The following is a 15603-nucleotide window of genomic DNA, read 5'->3' on the forward strand; positions in this document are numbered from 1 at the left end:
TCTTCTTCTTCTTCTTCTTCTTCTTCTTCTTCTTCTTCTTCTTCTTCTTCTTCTTCTTCTTCTTCTTCTTCTTCTTCTTCTTCTTCTTCTTCTTCAACAAACGGTCATTAGCAGTCAAGACCGTCTCGCTCGGCCTACAATGAAGTTGACCGCGTCACTACTTCTTATGTCTCCTTCTGGCTGACGTGCAGAGGTGTATCGAGAGTTTTTGATTGAAGTGCAGGATCATTCTCAACACCGGAAAAGTCGATATTGCCAAAGGGACTGCCCACGTCTCGCGAGAAAGAGTTGTCGGAGCCGGCTACCCCCACCGTCCTGGTGGTGGTATGTGGCGAATTTCGGTCGCTTGCCGTTCATGCGATGTGTCGTAAACCGATCTTTTAGCCGGCGGGCGGGTCTTGGGTCGGCTAAGGCTTGCTTGTAGAGGAGCAGTGTGAGGTGCAGAAGAGTGGTTTGCAGCAACGGGAGGTCGGGTTTTGTACACAGTCGAAGCGGCGCTGCACTGAACGTAAGATGAGGGTTTGCGGTCATCCAGCAGCACTGAAAGGTGAGAGATTTGCTGCCATCCGGAAGCATTGAAAAGTGGGAAACACCTATCTTACGAGCCTTTTTCGTTGTCACGAGGACTTGATGACAAGCCAGGGCCATTGTTCACAATGGTCGACAACTGACTAGGAACTCGTAAAGCAGATTCTACTGTGGACAGCCGCGCTGACTTGTTATACGTAAAAAGTAGACTGAATGAATACAGGATGAGGTACGCGTCTGTAGTCTATTTTCTGTGTCGGCCATTGGTTCATCAAGTCAATTCATTGTGTACACGAGTTTCAGTGTGGCCAGAAGAAATGCTCAGTGCACAATCCCTACCCGACAACCTCTATAACAGAGACGCCAACACCTTCAACGGCAACGTTCAGCTGGCAGTATGATTTCAAATATCATTCTCTAATCCTGCCCGCTCAATGCGTGCACAATGGTATCAGTTGCACGAAATACCTCGATACGCCCTGTCTTCGGCCTGTGCAATGTAATGCAAACACCAGACTCCAATCCATACTAGTACACAAACACACCGCGCTCAAGCTACTCCCTGAGGAACATCCTAATGCGCCTTTGGAATGCTCTGGCGTGCCAACCACAACGCCACGCTCTCCCTCGCGGTCTCGGTCCCCCAAACGCTCTCTGCACCCCCACGCTTCCATTCCTCGCCTGAGGCATCCTCGCCGCCTCCGCGCGCAGCATCGCCCATGATGACTTCGAGGTCCCGCTTCTGCGATGAGAACCAACGTTTGACAAATGCGACAGGATCCGTAGCCATGCTGGTCCAGAATGCGTGCTTGGCCTTCGATCTGCTGAGAGCGCTCATGAGGAGCACGATCTGGTCGTCGATGTTGTGGATCTGCTGGAGCGTCTCGGTGCTCTGCTTGGAACGGAGAATGCTGTGGAGGAGTGGCTGGAGGGGATCGTCCAGGGCGACCTGCACGTCGTAAATCGTGGGCTCGGAGGGCTGCTTGCCGGAGTCAGCAGACGGTGCGAGGTACTCCTTGTCTACACGAATGGTGTACTGCAGTTGCACGGGAGGGAGGGTGGTGAGGTGGGGCTTGATGAGCTGCGGAAGGCTAGGGAAGTAGAATGAGTCTGCGCCGTTGAAGAGGGCCTTGAGCTTGGAGTCACAGGCAAACTTGCGCTCGTCGTCATCTTGCTGGAGGTTCTGCGAGCGCGCATATTCCCAGACGCCCATCAGGACGCCGGCGCGATCCTCCTCGTCGGTGTCCAAGAGCTCGGCCATCGGCTTGCTCAGGCGGAAAATCTCGGGGTTTTGGTGGCGCTGCAGATTGATAGTGATGTTGATGTTTTCGTCGCCCTTGCGCTCAAACTCGATCTGGCTGAAGGGATTGTCCTGCGGCTGGGCGCCCTCTGGCCGCTTCCACTCGATCTGCGTGAAGTTGTCGGGCTGCAGGCTCCTGGCGCGGTCGAAGTCGATGGTCACGGATGTAAAGAACTGCGAGAAGGGCTTGGGTTTGTCCGCCGAGTCTGCCTGTTTCTCGCCCTCTGCGCCGTCGTCGTCCATCGCATCCGGATCCTTCTCGTCGTCGTCCTCCTCCAGGCCCTCGTCGCTGCTCTCGTCAAGCAGGCGGCCCTGGATCTTGACGCGATACGTCGCATTCGTGTCGCTCTCGAAGTCAAAGGCGTCGGCGTCCATGCTGCTGTTCTGCCAGGGCTGGTTTTCGGCGGTGTTGGAGATCCAGATGCGCATGGTGCCGGTGCGTCCGCTGCGCGAGTGGTAAACGGAGTCGGAGGCCTCGAGCTTTTTGCGCATCATGGTCGCGTCGAGGGTGCGCTCGACGTCGCGCAGCTCCTTGTAGCGGGCGACGCCGTCGCCAATGCATATGTCCTCGACACCCTCGGGCACGTTCTTGTTGGTGGGCGTCTTGGCCATGCGACGCAGGCGGTCGCGCTTCGCCTGCTCGGCGCTCTGCTGCTGGATCATCTGGGCATTGTTGTGGTGCGGCGGCGGCTGCGGCGGGTACTGTGCTGGGTGCGCGATGGGGGCTGGTTTGCGGAACATGTGCTCCAGGTCAGCCTTTCTGATCATGGTGGGCGCAGAGCGGGCGCGGGCGTGCGTGTGCTGGCGCAGGAAGGTACGTACCGGGCCCTCGCCGTGCGGGCGGAGCGTGGTGTGCCGCTTGGGCAGCAGCGAGCGGGTAGTTCCGCCCGTACTGCGGTTGCATGGCTGCGCGTGCGATGGCAGGTGCGATGGAATGGCCACGAAGATCAGTTCGCGATGCGCTCGCCGGTGAGAGACGATGGAGGCCCAGCGCAGGGACGTGCTTTTTTGGAGACGCGTCTGTCGCAGCGCTGCAGGGCTGAACTGGGCGAATCACGCCCCTTTTCCCAGCCCCGCCGTCGGCCGGCCTACCCCGCGACCACCTGCGACACCTCGTCCCTGGCAAGATGGCGTCCAAGCCGAGCAGCGACGCGCAGCAGCAGGCGCGGGCGCGTGCCGGGCCGACCGACCAGAGCGCACTGCGCGAGCAATTCACCGCTTCGCTCATTCCGATGATCCTTGGCCGTACGCGACCACCTCCATGTCCAGTGCATCAGCCACTATCCCAACACCATCTAGCGTCATTGTTGGATCAGTGTCCGTCCCATCGTCTCTTACTTCTGTCGTCCCGCACGCAGGTTCCTGCCAGCCCATCTTCTGCATTGCACGATAGAGCCGAGAAAGGGACAGAGCCGCGCCTGCGTACTCGAGACGCACCGTCAATCGCACAATCCGAGAATACTTGGGACCATAGGCATCATGTCGGCAGACGGTGAATCGGCACGCGACGTGCAAAGTGCGCTGTCAGTGCTGCCCCCTCCACGGGCATGCCTTTCGGAACACTTGGATAGCATCACCGGCGTGCGTCTACCGGGAAAACCTTCATCGTCGCTGTGGGATGTATCCATCCACGACGGCAGAATATCTTCCGTTGACCAGCATGATGCCAGTAACACACGGGTCCAGAATGAGGGCACCGAGGTCGTCCACGACAACATCTTCGATGGATCCAACCGTTTGCTCGCACCGTCGCTCTGCCATGCCCACGTCCATCTGGACAAGTGCTTTCTCCTGCAAGACCCCAAGTACAGCGACTTACAAATTGAGAGCGGCGATTTCCAGGAAGCAATGGAGTTGACTGGGAAGGCCAAAGCACGGTTTGACCAAGACGACCTCGTTCGGCGAGGTCGCACGCTCATCGAAGAGAGCATATCCCATGGTGTGACATCCATGCGAGCGTTTGTGGAAGTAGATGGAGGCGTGCAGTTCAAGTGCATTCTTGCTGGCCTAAAGTTGAAGGCCGAGTTTAGAGATCTTTGCGAGATTCAGCTGTGTGCCTTCGCGCAGCTGCCGCTTTTCTCCGGAGAGGACCGAGGTGAAGAGACTCGAAAGCTTATGAAGATAGCTGCCACAATGGAAGACATTGACGTACTAGGCAGCACGCCGTACGTTGAAGAAGACCCGACAAAGCAAGAGGCGAATGTTCACTGGATTAGCTCGTTGGCGCTCGCCAATGGGAAACACCTCGATCTGCATCTTGACTATTTTCTAGAAGAGCACAAGCAGCCATTGGTTGGGACGGCACTGGAAATCATCAAAGGATATAAGTGGATTGAAAACCAAGGCAAGCAGATCACACTAGGCCACTGCACTCGGCTTACAAGATTCAACGTTGAGGAATGGAGGACATTAAGACAGAGCATTGGTAATCTCCCAGTGTCCTTCATCGGGCTTCCGACGTCCGATCTTTTCATGATGAGAACTCATGAAAACCTGCGTGGCACGTTGCCGATTGTTGAGATGATCCAGCGTCATGGTTTAGAGGCAGCGATCGCCATCAACAATGTCGGGTACGATGCCCATGTTCAAAATACAGATAGGCACGACAGTCAGCTAATGCTCCCAGCAACGCGTTTACACCCCACGGGAACTGTGATCCACTTAGTATCGCGAGCCTCGGAGTGGGAATCTACCAAGCCGGCACAAAGCAGCATACAGAGATATTATACGTAAGTCTCCGTTCTCCCTCACATGTAGACAAACGTCCGATTGTGTCATAAACCGCTCATAGTGGCTGACATGGAAACGTGGACCTTTCTGAGCGCACCTGATCCTGCCGTAATTCACTCTGCGTCTACAAGATTCTAATTTAGTAATTTGGCGTGAGCATTGACAGGAGAGGTCTGCGAGAGGAGGTCCGATTTTTTCTGTTGGCCACTGTAGCTCCAAACGCCTGTGATCCGAATCGTCGTATACTCGTCACCTGAGATGCGACTGCCCGGCGTTTGTCCCGGCAAAGTGGGAGTTGTGACTGACTGCAATGTAGGAAGCCGTCTCAAGCAGGGCGAAGGCAGCCATTGGCTGCGAGTCTACATCGCTCGGTCTACGTATCGGAGACCCTGCAGATTTCGTACTCTTCAACAGGCCAAGTGACGGGCGGTGTAGAAAGAGCATATCAGAAGTGGTGTACGATGCAGGCTCTACCAGGGCGACAATTCGACGTGGCAGGTGGACTGGGAAAGCCTAGGCAGTTCAAACTGATAGTGTCATATGGCTATGAAGAGCAATGTGACGAGAAGACAAGAAGATGAGAAGTTTGAGCAGCAGGCACAGCTACGCCGCGCTCTTGCCGTTTTTGTGCAGCCATCCTAGTACCTCCCATGCAGTGCAACAAACACGCGGCGACGAGTCTTCGCATGCCTCCTCAATGCCCAGCTCTCTTATACGAGCAGGTATTGCCGACTTCGGGTTCTACCCGCCTTTCGGGATTCCATTGGAGGGTCCAGGCAATACTCACGCGCTTCTCCCTTCACCTAACGACTGCCAAGACCCGCTATAAATCACACTCACACCTCAATCACCACGCATTCTGAGCTCGCGATTACGATCTGGAACCTCGGCCTACCGTACGGATTGCAACGGATCCGCCGCGGCTGCACAGTCCGCCATGGATTCCCCCAGAGCCGGTGCTCCCGGGTAAGCATAATGATTGTTTGCTTTTGCAATGCCAAATACGGACGCCTGATCCAACTTAGCCCGCCCCAAACGCCTCCCAGTATGAATGTTCCTGTCCCTGTCTCGCCGGAATCGACTGCACCACCCGGGCACTCGCCACTCCCACAGGACTATGCCAACGAGAATGAGACCGGCGCGCGTGGCCGCTCAAGCGAGAGCCTTAGTACACTCTCTTTCGATTTCTTAGTCAAGGTCCAGGTATGTTGATGCCCCCTGTTGAGCTTTAACCTTGTCGTTCATGAAACGTAGCAAGTCTTCGGCCAGCATTCGGATGAGTGGAAGGTGATCAACCGTGCTCTACTTCAATTCAAACACAGGGCTATGAGCAAGAAGGAAGCTCATCACATCATGACGCAAGTATTAAACGACAACGACATGCTCGGTTATGACCTGTTCGATATCATGAACCACCCTGACGCCGATTGGGCGCCGGAGGACTGGTCTCGGCACATCATTCCTCCTGGGTCTCTACTGACACTCAATCCCACTTCGCCTGATTTCCTTGAGCCATCACACGAGCCCAACATCCCTCGACTGCCATCCATGTTCCAGGCCTTGGGTGGTAACTCAAACGCATCTTTGCCACATTCATCCGTCAATCCCGCCATTCTTCAGTCACCGTCGATGCCTTACGTCGCGCGCCCGTACCACGGCGGTCAAGAGCAGTTAGATTCGTTTGGTTCGGCCTTCGGAGGCTACCCTGGACATGGTGCCCTTCAAGAGCAGTCCACACCACACTCTCAAGGCTTGCGCATTAGCTGGACCCCTGACTCCTTCGTGCCTAATAGTCCGTCGTCTCGCGTTCTTCTGATGACAGACTCAATCCCTCTCTCGCAACATCATTTATCACCATCGTGGTATCATGATTCGACTTTGGCACCACCGAGGGATGCCCGCCGCGAGATGGGCATGCTTCCACATGCACAGACGTACAACCGAAACGAGCTGCACTCCTCAGCCGCACACACTGCTGGGCTCTATCAGCAATACTCACAACGCCATCAACGGCAGAACGGTCATTATATGGGCGATTGGGCGAACGACAATCTTTGGCAACATGAGCATGAGCCCAACCAGGCATCACACATGTCCCCTAGTTTTCACAGTCAAGCTTCTCCACAACGAGCTTTGGGACAGCTAAGCTCGAACGCATCGCCCTCCATGATCGCAACACCTGCAATGAGTGTGGCGAACATTCCTAGGCCATTTCGGAACGAGCTGCATAGAAGTGAAACTGAGTATGTAGGGGATAAGCAGAACATCAACACGCACGAGTCATACGACGATGCAACTGCGAACAACGATGGATCACGTGCCAGGCCATCCGGAGAAAACGAAGCAAAGCGATCCGTGGACCAGCCACCAGAAGGCGGTTTCATTCACGCAATCTGTGGAAGGGGCTTTTATTCCAGAAGCGCAGTCAAGAAGCATCACTGGGGCCCTAGGGCCGGAGACTTGACGACGACTCGAGGCTGTTGGGCTAAGAATAAGAAACCGAATGTTGCTTGGTAAGGAAGTAGAACGTTGATCGCGACACGCTCATCACTAACAGCCGATAGGGACGCGCATCCCAGCTGCAAAACAGGATCTACTCGTTCGAGCAAGAACATTCGCCAGTCAATTGTCACCGGTAACGACAATTCTGTAACACTAAGCCCCGAGTTGAACGCAGCGGAAACACCGAGCACGGTGTTTGGGCGTTCGACAGCCCAGCGATTCAATGACAACCCTGCTCATGGTTTGAATACTCTGGTATCTGCTGCCTCCTTCGCTGAGAGGATTGACGCACCGAAGCCACAAGACGGTCGAAACGATTCCGTCGTCGCTCAACTCGACGCGCAAGCTGCTATAGCCGAACGCAATCGTAGGATGTTGCCGCCTTGGTCTACTCCGACCGGGTCTGGGACCGCAATCACAGGAAGGAGCCCGTACATACAGATGCAGGCGGCTACCGCTCACTTGGGCACCACCTTTAGTCCGTCGAATGGGATCCCCACAGCTATGATGTCGCCATCTCAGCATTCCGAGGGGTTGACTTCCTTTGAAGGCCAGACTAGCCACGCTCAGACTGTCCAGGAAGACGATGTCGAACCCAAAATGGACATCAACGTGAGCAAGAAGCGGCAGCGCGCTACCAGCAAGAAGGTGCGCGTGTCCACGCGCGTGAAAAAGCCGCCAGAGTCACAGTCTTCAAGCCTGGATTGGAAGAAGGTGCAGGTACAAAAGTAGAAATCCAAGTACGCCAGCATACTCCAGTATGAAACAACCAGCGGCCAGAACGACCCAAGTGTCGTCTTTTGCTCATATGAGGTTGTCCGACAGCATCGACTGTTGTCTCAAGTTGTCTTTGCACCTATGATGTTCAAGGTCATGTATCAATGCATGTACATGTCTGGTGGACAGGAAGAATTGGCTAGGGCGACCCTGTTTGTTCCAGTTCTCTCCGTTGCCCAGGTTCCCCGGTGCTTATTTAGGTCACGTGTCTACTTTGGCGTTCAAAACAGATATATACCCAAGGTCGTCTGTACGGATACTCATCTCCGAGGCGAATTACATGGGACATGGGAGTATGAACACACGACTACGATCAGCAACGATGAAAGTATCGAATGGACCTTATCGATGCTAGGAAAGCACTCTTCACGGTTTCTATAGATAAAAACTGTTGTATACCACCAAAGTCAATGTCCGTGTATCTGCAAGAAGGTATGTCTTCTTCCCTGTACATCAGCCACCAATGCAAGCTTTCCCCCGCCCGGATCCTCCGCGAAAAACAAGCTCCACAGCAAAGGCGGGTCGGCGCACAAGCCGCAGTCAGCTCCAATGGCGCGCATCTCCACATTTGCAATCAACCGACCCTGTCGACGACTGTCATCACGCTGCAGGCATGTAAAAGTCCTCCAATCGGAAGACGGGCTGTTGCTGTGCCCGATGCGTTTGCGCGACTTGCATGCTGCGGCAGGGGAGAGCTTGGAGCTCGAGCTTCTGGAAGTTGGCTTCGGGCGCGACAGCGCTCCACGCGATGTGGTAGGCAGTTCGAGCGCGTGACTCATGTTTGAGAGCAGAGCGTACCACGAACGAAGCAGAGGAGAATTGGCTCTTTACGGCAATGCGCCCGCCTCCGCGTTGCGTCATAGTTCGGGGTGCCTGAACGCGATTCATCCTACCCCATGCGGGGGAATGAGAGCTAACACTCACCTCGGTAGCTTGGTGCGTCCTGCAGCGAAGCTTGACCCGGTAAAAGACGCGGCAGGGTCAAATCTGCAACTGCGTTACCAGCCGGTGGTTGAGGACGCATCGCTAGGGACGATGGGTGGGAACAAGTACCAGGCCGTGGGAGAGGTGATCGGCCTGTGTATAAAGCCGCGGCGCGCCTCTTTCTCTACGTACCACCGCTCCTGCCTCTGCGCCCGTCAATTGAGTGAACCTGCTCTCCCTCAGGTCAATTGAGACTATCCAGTATGATGTGGACTTCTGCTGTGCTCCCGCTCTTTGCGGCGTCTGCCCTCGCGCAGTACACCACGGCCCCGCCGTCGCAAAATGAGACAACCGGCCCTGACGCAGACGGCAAATACGAGATCTCAGCGGAGGGTATTCGTGCGCAATTCATTCCGTACGGCGCGTCCATCTCGAACCTGTTCATCAATGACACAAACGGCATTGAGCGCGACATTGTACTCGGCTTCGATAACGCGAGCCACTACTCGGTCGACCGCTTCCACCCTCATCTGGGAGGTGTGCCTGGTGCGTTTGCTCTGAAGACACTCGCAATTGGGTGGGAGCTAATGGAGACCAGGGCGCTATGCCAACCGCATCAAGAACTCGACCTTCACGATCGATGGCGTGGACTACCACGTTGATGCCAATGAGAACGGCGGTGCTGATACCCTGCACGGTGGATCAGATGGCTGGGACTACGTGAGTCGACCCTGGGCGAACATGCTGAGCAAAACTGACCCGCATGCAGCGCAACTTCACGGTTGTCGCGCACACTGCTGACTCTATCACCTTCTCTATCGTCGATCCTGATGGCAAGGAGGGTTTTCCTGGAGAGGTCGTGAGCTACATCACCTACACGGTGACGGCCTTCACATGGCACATCAAGATGGTAGCTCTTGCGACTACCAAGAAGACTCCCATCATGCTGAGCTCCCACGTAAGTGCATTGCTCACTTGATTTGAACGATCTGAAGCTGATTATGTAGACCTACTGGAATTTGGATGGCTTCGCGAATCCCGACACTGCTACAACCGACAACCACACGCTGCACTTGCCCTACTCTGGCCAGCGCATTGGTGTCGACAACATCCTAATCCCCGATGGCACCATCCTCCCGAACGAGAAGTACTCGGTGAACGACTTCTGGTCATCACCCAAGCAGCTCGGCGCGAACTACTCTTCTCCTGAGATCAAAAACAACTGCGGCTTCGGTTGTGTCGGTTACGACAACGCCTGGCTTGTCAACCGCGACCAGAACGGCCCATACGACTGGCGCACTTCTGGTCCGGTTGCCACCATCTCTAGCAACTTCACGGGTATCCAAATCGACATCTTCACCGACCAGGATGCGTTCCAGGTGTACAGCTGCCCTGGCCAGAACGGTATGTTATAAATCGGTTGTCCCATGAGAAGCCATTACTGACAACACCACAAGGCTCTCTCCCCATCAAGTCGACTCAAGGTTACGAGGGTCGCCCGCGTGTGGTCGAGAAGTACGGCTGCCTCGTCATGGAGGTTGAAGACTGGATCGATGCCATCAACCACCCCGAGTGGCAGCGCGAGAAAAAGCAGATCTTCGGCCCCGGCGATGACCCATATGTCCTCGAGGCGAAGTACGTCTTCTCGGTGAACTAAGCAAAGGCATCCAAGACGGGCCCCAGGTAGAGGATTGGATAGCTGGGAGCGATTATGAATAATTCTAATGTATGACTTCAAATGCCTCGCCCTTTGCTGTGCATTCGCCTCTAGGTCTCTGCTCTCAGACTTAGTTGTCGGCAACTTGTTGAATGCGGACATATGGATATCCTTTCTTCCCGAGTAGAATATCTCTCTCGTCCTGGTCCCCCTTTCTTGTCACTCAACCAGCATTCGAGTGCTTCCAAAGGTTCCAGGGTTCTACGACATGCATTCAAAGCAGTGTGAGGCGTGGTGCAACGGATACGTACTGGCCACCGCATCTGACCAATCAAAGTCTGTAGGAAACGTCTCGGACTACCCATTTACACGCACAAAGCAGAGTACCCTGGAATAGGATACAAAGACGAAAGAAGACCAGAATCTTGCGTCCTCCGTATCTGTGGCTGATCCGGCCAATCCCGGTTGCATTACAAGGATTACAAGTCGTGAAATAAAGCCTGTGGCTGCTCCATCAGGGAATGTGAGTGGCACCGAGGAAGTACGCCTGTTGGATTAGCTCACTTGCACCCGAGCGATATCCATCCTCCCAATAAATGATAATACCAAAGACTCCGCAGGGCGTCCTGAAAGCTCCCTTTCCGACAGCTTGCCTCCAACGCGCGTGAACACAAGGACCAACAATGGCTGCGCCCAAGTAGGCACGACCTCCGACCCCAGATTCCTGCCCGTACGCGAGCTTGGCAAGCGTGTGATCGCTTTCCCTTTCCAGCCGGCGCACCGAGGCCAACACGCAGTCGCGCATCAGTCACATGAAGTGCGGGACATCGCGTTGATAGCGATAACAAGCGTCTCGATCCCCGTCTCTCCTCTCCAACGTCCATGCGACAGAGACGCTGCGCGAGTCGTGAATCAGAATGGACGACACTGCGCACAGGAACAGCGACGGAAGCAAAGATGGGATGTCGTACCGCGAGCGGATCGCGGAGATGGAGCCGGCGCGCAACGGGGAATCGAGCTCAACGCAAAGAGGGGGAGATGTAGGAGACGAGAGCGAGCCAGCGACACATGCGGGCGGTAGGAGGTGGTGGAAGCGTGGCCAGAGAGGGACCTACAGCCATACGCATTTCAAAGTGTACAAGAGAAGGTGGTTTGGGCTGGCGCAGCTGGTGCTGTTAAATATTGTGGTTTCTTGGGATGTAAGTCGCTGTGGCTGGCTGGTGGGCCATGCACTATGATGCGCGATACGAGACTCCATATGCGAGGCTGAGAGCTAATGGTTTCCAGTGGTTAACCTTTGCGCCGGTGTCCACCAAGGCTGCAGAATATTTCAGAGTCAACGAAAGTTCTATCAATTGGTTGAGCACGGCGTTCCTCTTCAGTTTCGTGGCTATCAGCCCGTACGTTGTACACCACGCCATAATCTGGTTCCGACTGACGATCGAACAGGTGTACGATATGGACACTCAATCGCAGCCCGAAGCAAAGCATTATTGTCGCGAGCGTCCTTCTGCTGGCAGGGAACTGGATCCGCTATGCAGGTACCAAGGCTGACCGTGGCATCTTTGGGCTCGTTATGTTTGGCCAGATTTTGACTGGACTGGCGCAACCGTTCGTGCTTGCGGCGCCTACCCGCTACTCCGACCTATGGTTCACCGAGTCTGGACGTGTTAGCGCTACAGCCGTAGCCTCGTTGGCGAACCCCTTTGGCGGTGCTGTAAGTGCTGTTCCTCAAGGACTACAAGTATGTGTGACTAATGGCCTACAGCTCGCCCAACTGATCAATCCATCTCTTGGCTCCATACCTAACATCGTCCTTTACGTGTCCATCATCGCGACGGTAGCCGCCATACCCTCGCTGTTCATCCCAGCCAAGCCTCCCACCCCGCCCTCGGCCTCGTCAGAAGTGCCAAAAGTAGCCCTCATCCCGTCGCTGAAGGCATGCTTGCGCTCCCCGCCCTTCTACGTCGTCTTCGTCACCTTCTCAGTCTACGTTGGGTCCTTCAACTCCTTCTCCTCGCTCCTCAACCAGATCCTCTACCCCTACGCCTACTCAGAAGATGAGGCTGGCATCTGCGGCGCCATCCTGATCGTCGTGGGACTCGTAACTGCAGCCATCACATCGCCCATCTTCGACCGTACGCATGCGTACTTGACGGGTATTAAAATCTTGAGTACCTTGATCGCGATTGGATATCTGGCTCTGATTTGGGCACCTCAGACAAGAGGGCTAGCTGCGCCATACGTCCTTGCTGCGATCGAAGGTGCGGCCTCTTTCTCCCTCCTACCTATTGCTCTCGAATATCTCGTCGAGATTACATTCCCTGCTTCGCCTGAAGTCAGCTCTACCATCTGCTGGGCGGGTGGACAACTATTTGGAGGCATCTTCATTGTCATCATGAATGCGTTGAAGGATCAGCGACCTGTAGATCTCGCGGAGGTCAGGGAGATGGGCAGAGGCGCCGGGGGCGATACGAGGCCGCCGGGCAATATGTTCAGGGCGCTTGTCTTCCAAGGAGCCCTTGCTTTGGCGGTGCTGCCGTTGCCATTGATGCTGGGCGTCAAACGGCTGGGGTTGGCGCATGGAGAGGGGAGACTGAGGGTAGATGAGCACAGGAATCCGAGTGTAGTGCAAGGGGAAGAGGGGGCTTGAGTATTGGCGCACGGTCAGACGCTTGGGCATGAACTGGAACAGGACTCGGGCTAGCGGTAGGTGTTATTGTTACTACACGACCAATCTGATTATCCATGGATCTCCTTTCATCACGTTACTCGTGTCGGCTTCAGGTTCGCATTGATGATGGATTGCCGGGTTGTGACTTGGAGGAAATAGTACAGTGATATTCTAAACAAGTCTTGGTGGTATATACAGTTGTCTCATTGCGGTCGGATAAGGCTCTCGATGATTCATCCGTGCTTCCCACCCACTGTAACCACTCGGTCGGTCGGCATCGATCGTGGATGAGGAGGCTTGGCATACGTGCACATGTTTACTTGAGCTGAGCAAAGAGCTTGGGTGCGGCGCACTGGGTTGCGCAGTGGGCGAGGTGGAAGACTGTAGCAGTGTTAGCAAGTCCAGGTGACGTGACGCTCGATAGCTTACATTCTTCAACGCAGTCCTCGCTTGCCTTGCCGTCATTCTCGATCTGGCCTGTGACGCGCTCGACGCACTCATCGTAGTGGTGCTTCGGTCCGTGGCATGCCTTTGACTCTGCGCACTCTGTAGGTACTGATTAGCATCGTGCTCACTCAGCCAGGTCTTGCCACGGAGCTTCCTTCTGGACCTCGATATGCGATTGGGCATCCAGATGCATCCAAAATGCCCAATTTCGCATCCGATGAGCTCCAGAGATGCCCGTGCCGCCCAAAGACAGCTGTCCGATGCAACTTACCCTTCTCAAGAATGTCCTTGGGGTCCTGGGGCTCCTCCTCCTCCTCCTCTTCTTCGTCGTCGCCGCCGCTGGGCATGTGTCCCTGCTCGCCCTCACCCTCCTCCTTGGCGTCTTCCTTGTTGGCCTCCTTCTCGGCGTCAGACTCCTCGTCGGTGCCGGAGGCTGGCGACTCGGTCGAGGAACCGCCCTGGGGCGGCGCTTCAGCGTCGGGCGACGGGTAGGAGAAGGTCTCCCAGACGTCGGAGAAGAAGTCAGTGATACCCATTGTTGCTGATGGGAGGTAATTGGCTGGCGGGGAGGCGTGGGCGTGCGTCGATGGGGGTCTGAAGCTGGTAGGGTCAATCCGGGATGGCAGCGAGGGAATTGCGTCCACGGCAGCCGAGCGCTTGGCGGCCGGGTCACGTGGATCATGTTGAATCATCAAGATAGAGCGCGACCCTGAGTGGGCTGCGCGCCAATGCGTCTGCGATTACAATCATTGCTATGGATTTGAGCTGCAAAGTCTTCTCTAACATTTCCTCAGTGCTGTTCATGCATTTCTGTGCTCCTCAAAGGCTTCGTCGACCCGCCTGCCATTTTTCACATCGCTGATTACCTTGTCGTCGGCTCCCACAAGCTTCGGGAGCAGCTGCAACACCTCGTCTACCTTGCCCTGTGGCACTGCGACCACTCCGTTCTCGAACGGGTCTATCATCACTATGTCTCCAGGCTCGATTACCGTCTTGCCCACCCGCACTGGCACTTCGTACGCATGAAGCCTGGTCTCCGCACCTGCTCCAATGATCGAAGAGCCTTTCGACCAGATGGGAAGACCAGTCTCTGCCAGTGCGACCAGATCTCGTACGCGACCATCAACAACGACGCCCTGGGCGCCTAGAACCTTCATACGCTCCGCCATTATACCGCCCATGACCGCGCAAGACTGGCCCGGTGGTTGGCTGACAATAACCACGGTTCCAGGTTGTGTGAGGTCTGCGTACGGGCCAGTCGCCGACGAGTTGGATTTAGGGAAATCTTTGGACAACGTCACAGGGTTGGGAAATGATGGCGTCGCTTTTGGTGCCATAAGGAACGTGGAAGCTGGCGCGATGATCTTCTTGAGCTCAGGCTTGCGTAGTCCTGATGTGTGCGGCATCGGTGCTACAAAGTCAATACTCTAGGCTATATGATGAACCTGCATAGAGGCAGACATACTGATGTCGGGCAGGAAGCCAGCGCCGGGCACACCCAGCTTCAAGAGAGCGTCCGCTATCTGTTGAGCTTAGCTTAGCTTCAGATGACACAGGTGCGGGATTGACAGACGTCGCATGCTGAGTAGCGGGACAGCTCTTTCCATTTCGAGGAAGCCATAGTACCTTGACCTGCGTGATTTACTGACAGTATATGATGGGAGCTGCAAGGCACCGAGGGGGGCAGCTCTGGTGGGGTTCTCTAGCCCCGCCATCCGAGGGACTGGGAACCATTTCGTGGGACTAAAGTGACTGCTGAAACCCTGACATCTAGATTGTTTACAGTCGTGAGGTTTCTATTTTACCGTCCGTCCTTGTTATGCCTTCTGCGCACTTGAGTGAAACGGCCGGCCCAAAGACTTATGTCGTCGTATCCATAACATCCGCCGTCTCTCACTGACAATGCGCATTTACTCAGCGACACAATAGGGTCAACCTGGAGTTTCAATATCACAAATTCACTCCGATCAAATCAACACGTCATGACACAGCCCGAGCTCCCTCCCGATCCAAATCAGTGAATGTTGCCATCCACGTGATTCAGGCGCCAAGCGCGCAATCGGC

The 15603-nt window shown here is 55.3% G+C and overlaps 8 protein-coding genes across 8 annotated transcripts; 5 read left to right on the forward strand and 3 right to left on the reverse strand.

Annotated features, from left to right (window-relative positions):
* Window positions 1-819: 819 nt before the first annotated feature.
* CC84DRAFT_1254242 (uncharacterized protein) lies at window positions 820-2740 on the reverse strand. The gene has a single exon (XM_018184443.1). The coding sequence runs from the start codon at window positions 2594-2596 to the stop codon at window positions 1103-1105; it is 1494 nt and encodes a 497-aa protein (XP_018042232.1). The 5' UTR covers window positions 2597-2740; the 3' UTR covers window positions 820-1102.
* A 446-nt stretch (window positions 2741-3186) lies between these two features.
* Window positions 3187-5450, forward strand: CC84DRAFT_58161 (cytosine deaminase protein-like protein). Its single transcript, XM_018186762.1, has 3 exons — window positions 3187-4398; window positions 4455-4557; window positions 4875-5450. Exons 1-3 carry the CDS (start codon window positions 3308-3310, stop codon window positions 5073-5075), a joined length of 1395 nt encoding a protein of 464 aa, XP_018042233.1. The 5' UTR covers window positions 3187-3307; the 3' UTR covers window positions 5076-5450.
* Window positions 5250-7982, forward strand: CC84DRAFT_58093 (uncharacterized protein). The gene is made up of 4 exons (XM_018186757.1): window positions 5250-5524; window positions 5584-5761; window positions 5813-7071; window positions 7123-7982. Exons 1-4 carry the CDS (start codon window positions 5496-5498, stop codon window positions 7790-7792), a joined length of 2136 nt encoding a protein of 711 aa, XP_018042234.1. The 5' UTR covers window positions 5250-5495; the 3' UTR covers window positions 7793-7982.
* CC84DRAFT_58094 (uncharacterized protein) lies at window positions 7983-8702 on the forward strand. Its single transcript, XM_018186758.1, has one exon. The coding sequence runs from the start codon at window positions 8173-8175 to the stop codon at window positions 8620-8622; it is 450 nt and encodes a 149-aa protein (XP_018042235.1). The 5' UTR covers window positions 7983-8172; the 3' UTR covers window positions 8623-8702.
* A 322-nt stretch (window positions 8703-9024) lies between these two features.
* Window positions 9025-10445, forward strand: CC84DRAFT_1201023 (aldose 1-epimerase; the record flags this gene model as incomplete). Its single annotated transcript, XM_018181700.1, has 5 exons — window positions 9025-9307; window positions 9360-9481; window positions 9531-9719; window positions 9769-10165; window positions 10219-10445. 5 exons carry the CDS (start codon window positions 9025-9027, stop codon window positions 10416-10418), a joined length of 1191 nt encoding a protein of 396 aa, XP_018042236.1. The 3' UTR covers window positions 10419-10445.
* A 424-nt stretch (window positions 10446-10869) lies between these two features.
* CC84DRAFT_1254246 (MFS general substrate transporter) lies at window positions 10870-13071 on the forward strand (the record flags this gene model as incomplete). Its single annotated transcript, XM_018184444.1, has 4 exons — window positions 10870-11617; window positions 11706-11818; window positions 11868-12135; window positions 12187-13071. The coding sequence occupies exons 1-4, from the start codon at window positions 11336-11338 to the stop codon at window positions 13069-13071; spliced, it is 1548 nt and encodes a 515-aa protein (XP_018042237.1). The 5' UTR covers window positions 10870-11335.
* Window positions 13072-13146: 75 nt separating this feature from the next.
* Window positions 13147-14075, reverse strand: CC84DRAFT_1133990 (Non-heme 11 kDa protein of cytochrome bc1 complex; the record flags this gene model as incomplete). Its single annotated transcript, XM_018176005.1, has 3 exons — window positions 13147-13473; window positions 13522-13638; window positions 13811-14075. The coding sequence occupies 3 exons, from the start codon at window positions 14073-14075 to the stop codon at window positions 13409-13411; spliced, it is 447 nt and encodes a 148-aa protein (XP_018042238.1). The 3' UTR covers window positions 13147-13408.
* A 196-nt stretch (window positions 14076-14271) lies between these two features.
* On the reverse strand, window positions 14272-15298 carry CC84DRAFT_1159291 (DlpA domain-containing protein). Its single transcript, XM_018177186.1, has 3 exons — window positions 15113-15298; window positions 15005-15062; window positions 14272-14950 (listed from the first exon to the last, which is right to left on the reverse strand). Exons 1-3 carry the CDS (start codon window positions 15158-15160, stop codon window positions 14340-14342), a joined length of 717 nt encoding a protein of 238 aa, XP_018042239.1. The 5' UTR covers window positions 15161-15298; the 3' UTR covers window positions 14272-14339.
* Between the last annotated feature and the right edge of the window lie 305 nt (window positions 15299-15603).

Source organism: Paraphaeosphaeria sporulosa (assembly GCF_001642045.1).
Source record: "Paraphaeosphaeria sporulosa strain AP3s5-JAC2a unplaced genomic scaffold CC84scaffold_1, whole genome shotgun sequence".
Classification (NCBI taxonomy): Eukaryota; Fungi; Ascomycota; class Dothideomycetes; order Pleosporales; family Didymosphaeriaceae; genus Paraphaeosphaeria; species Paraphaeosphaeria sporulosa.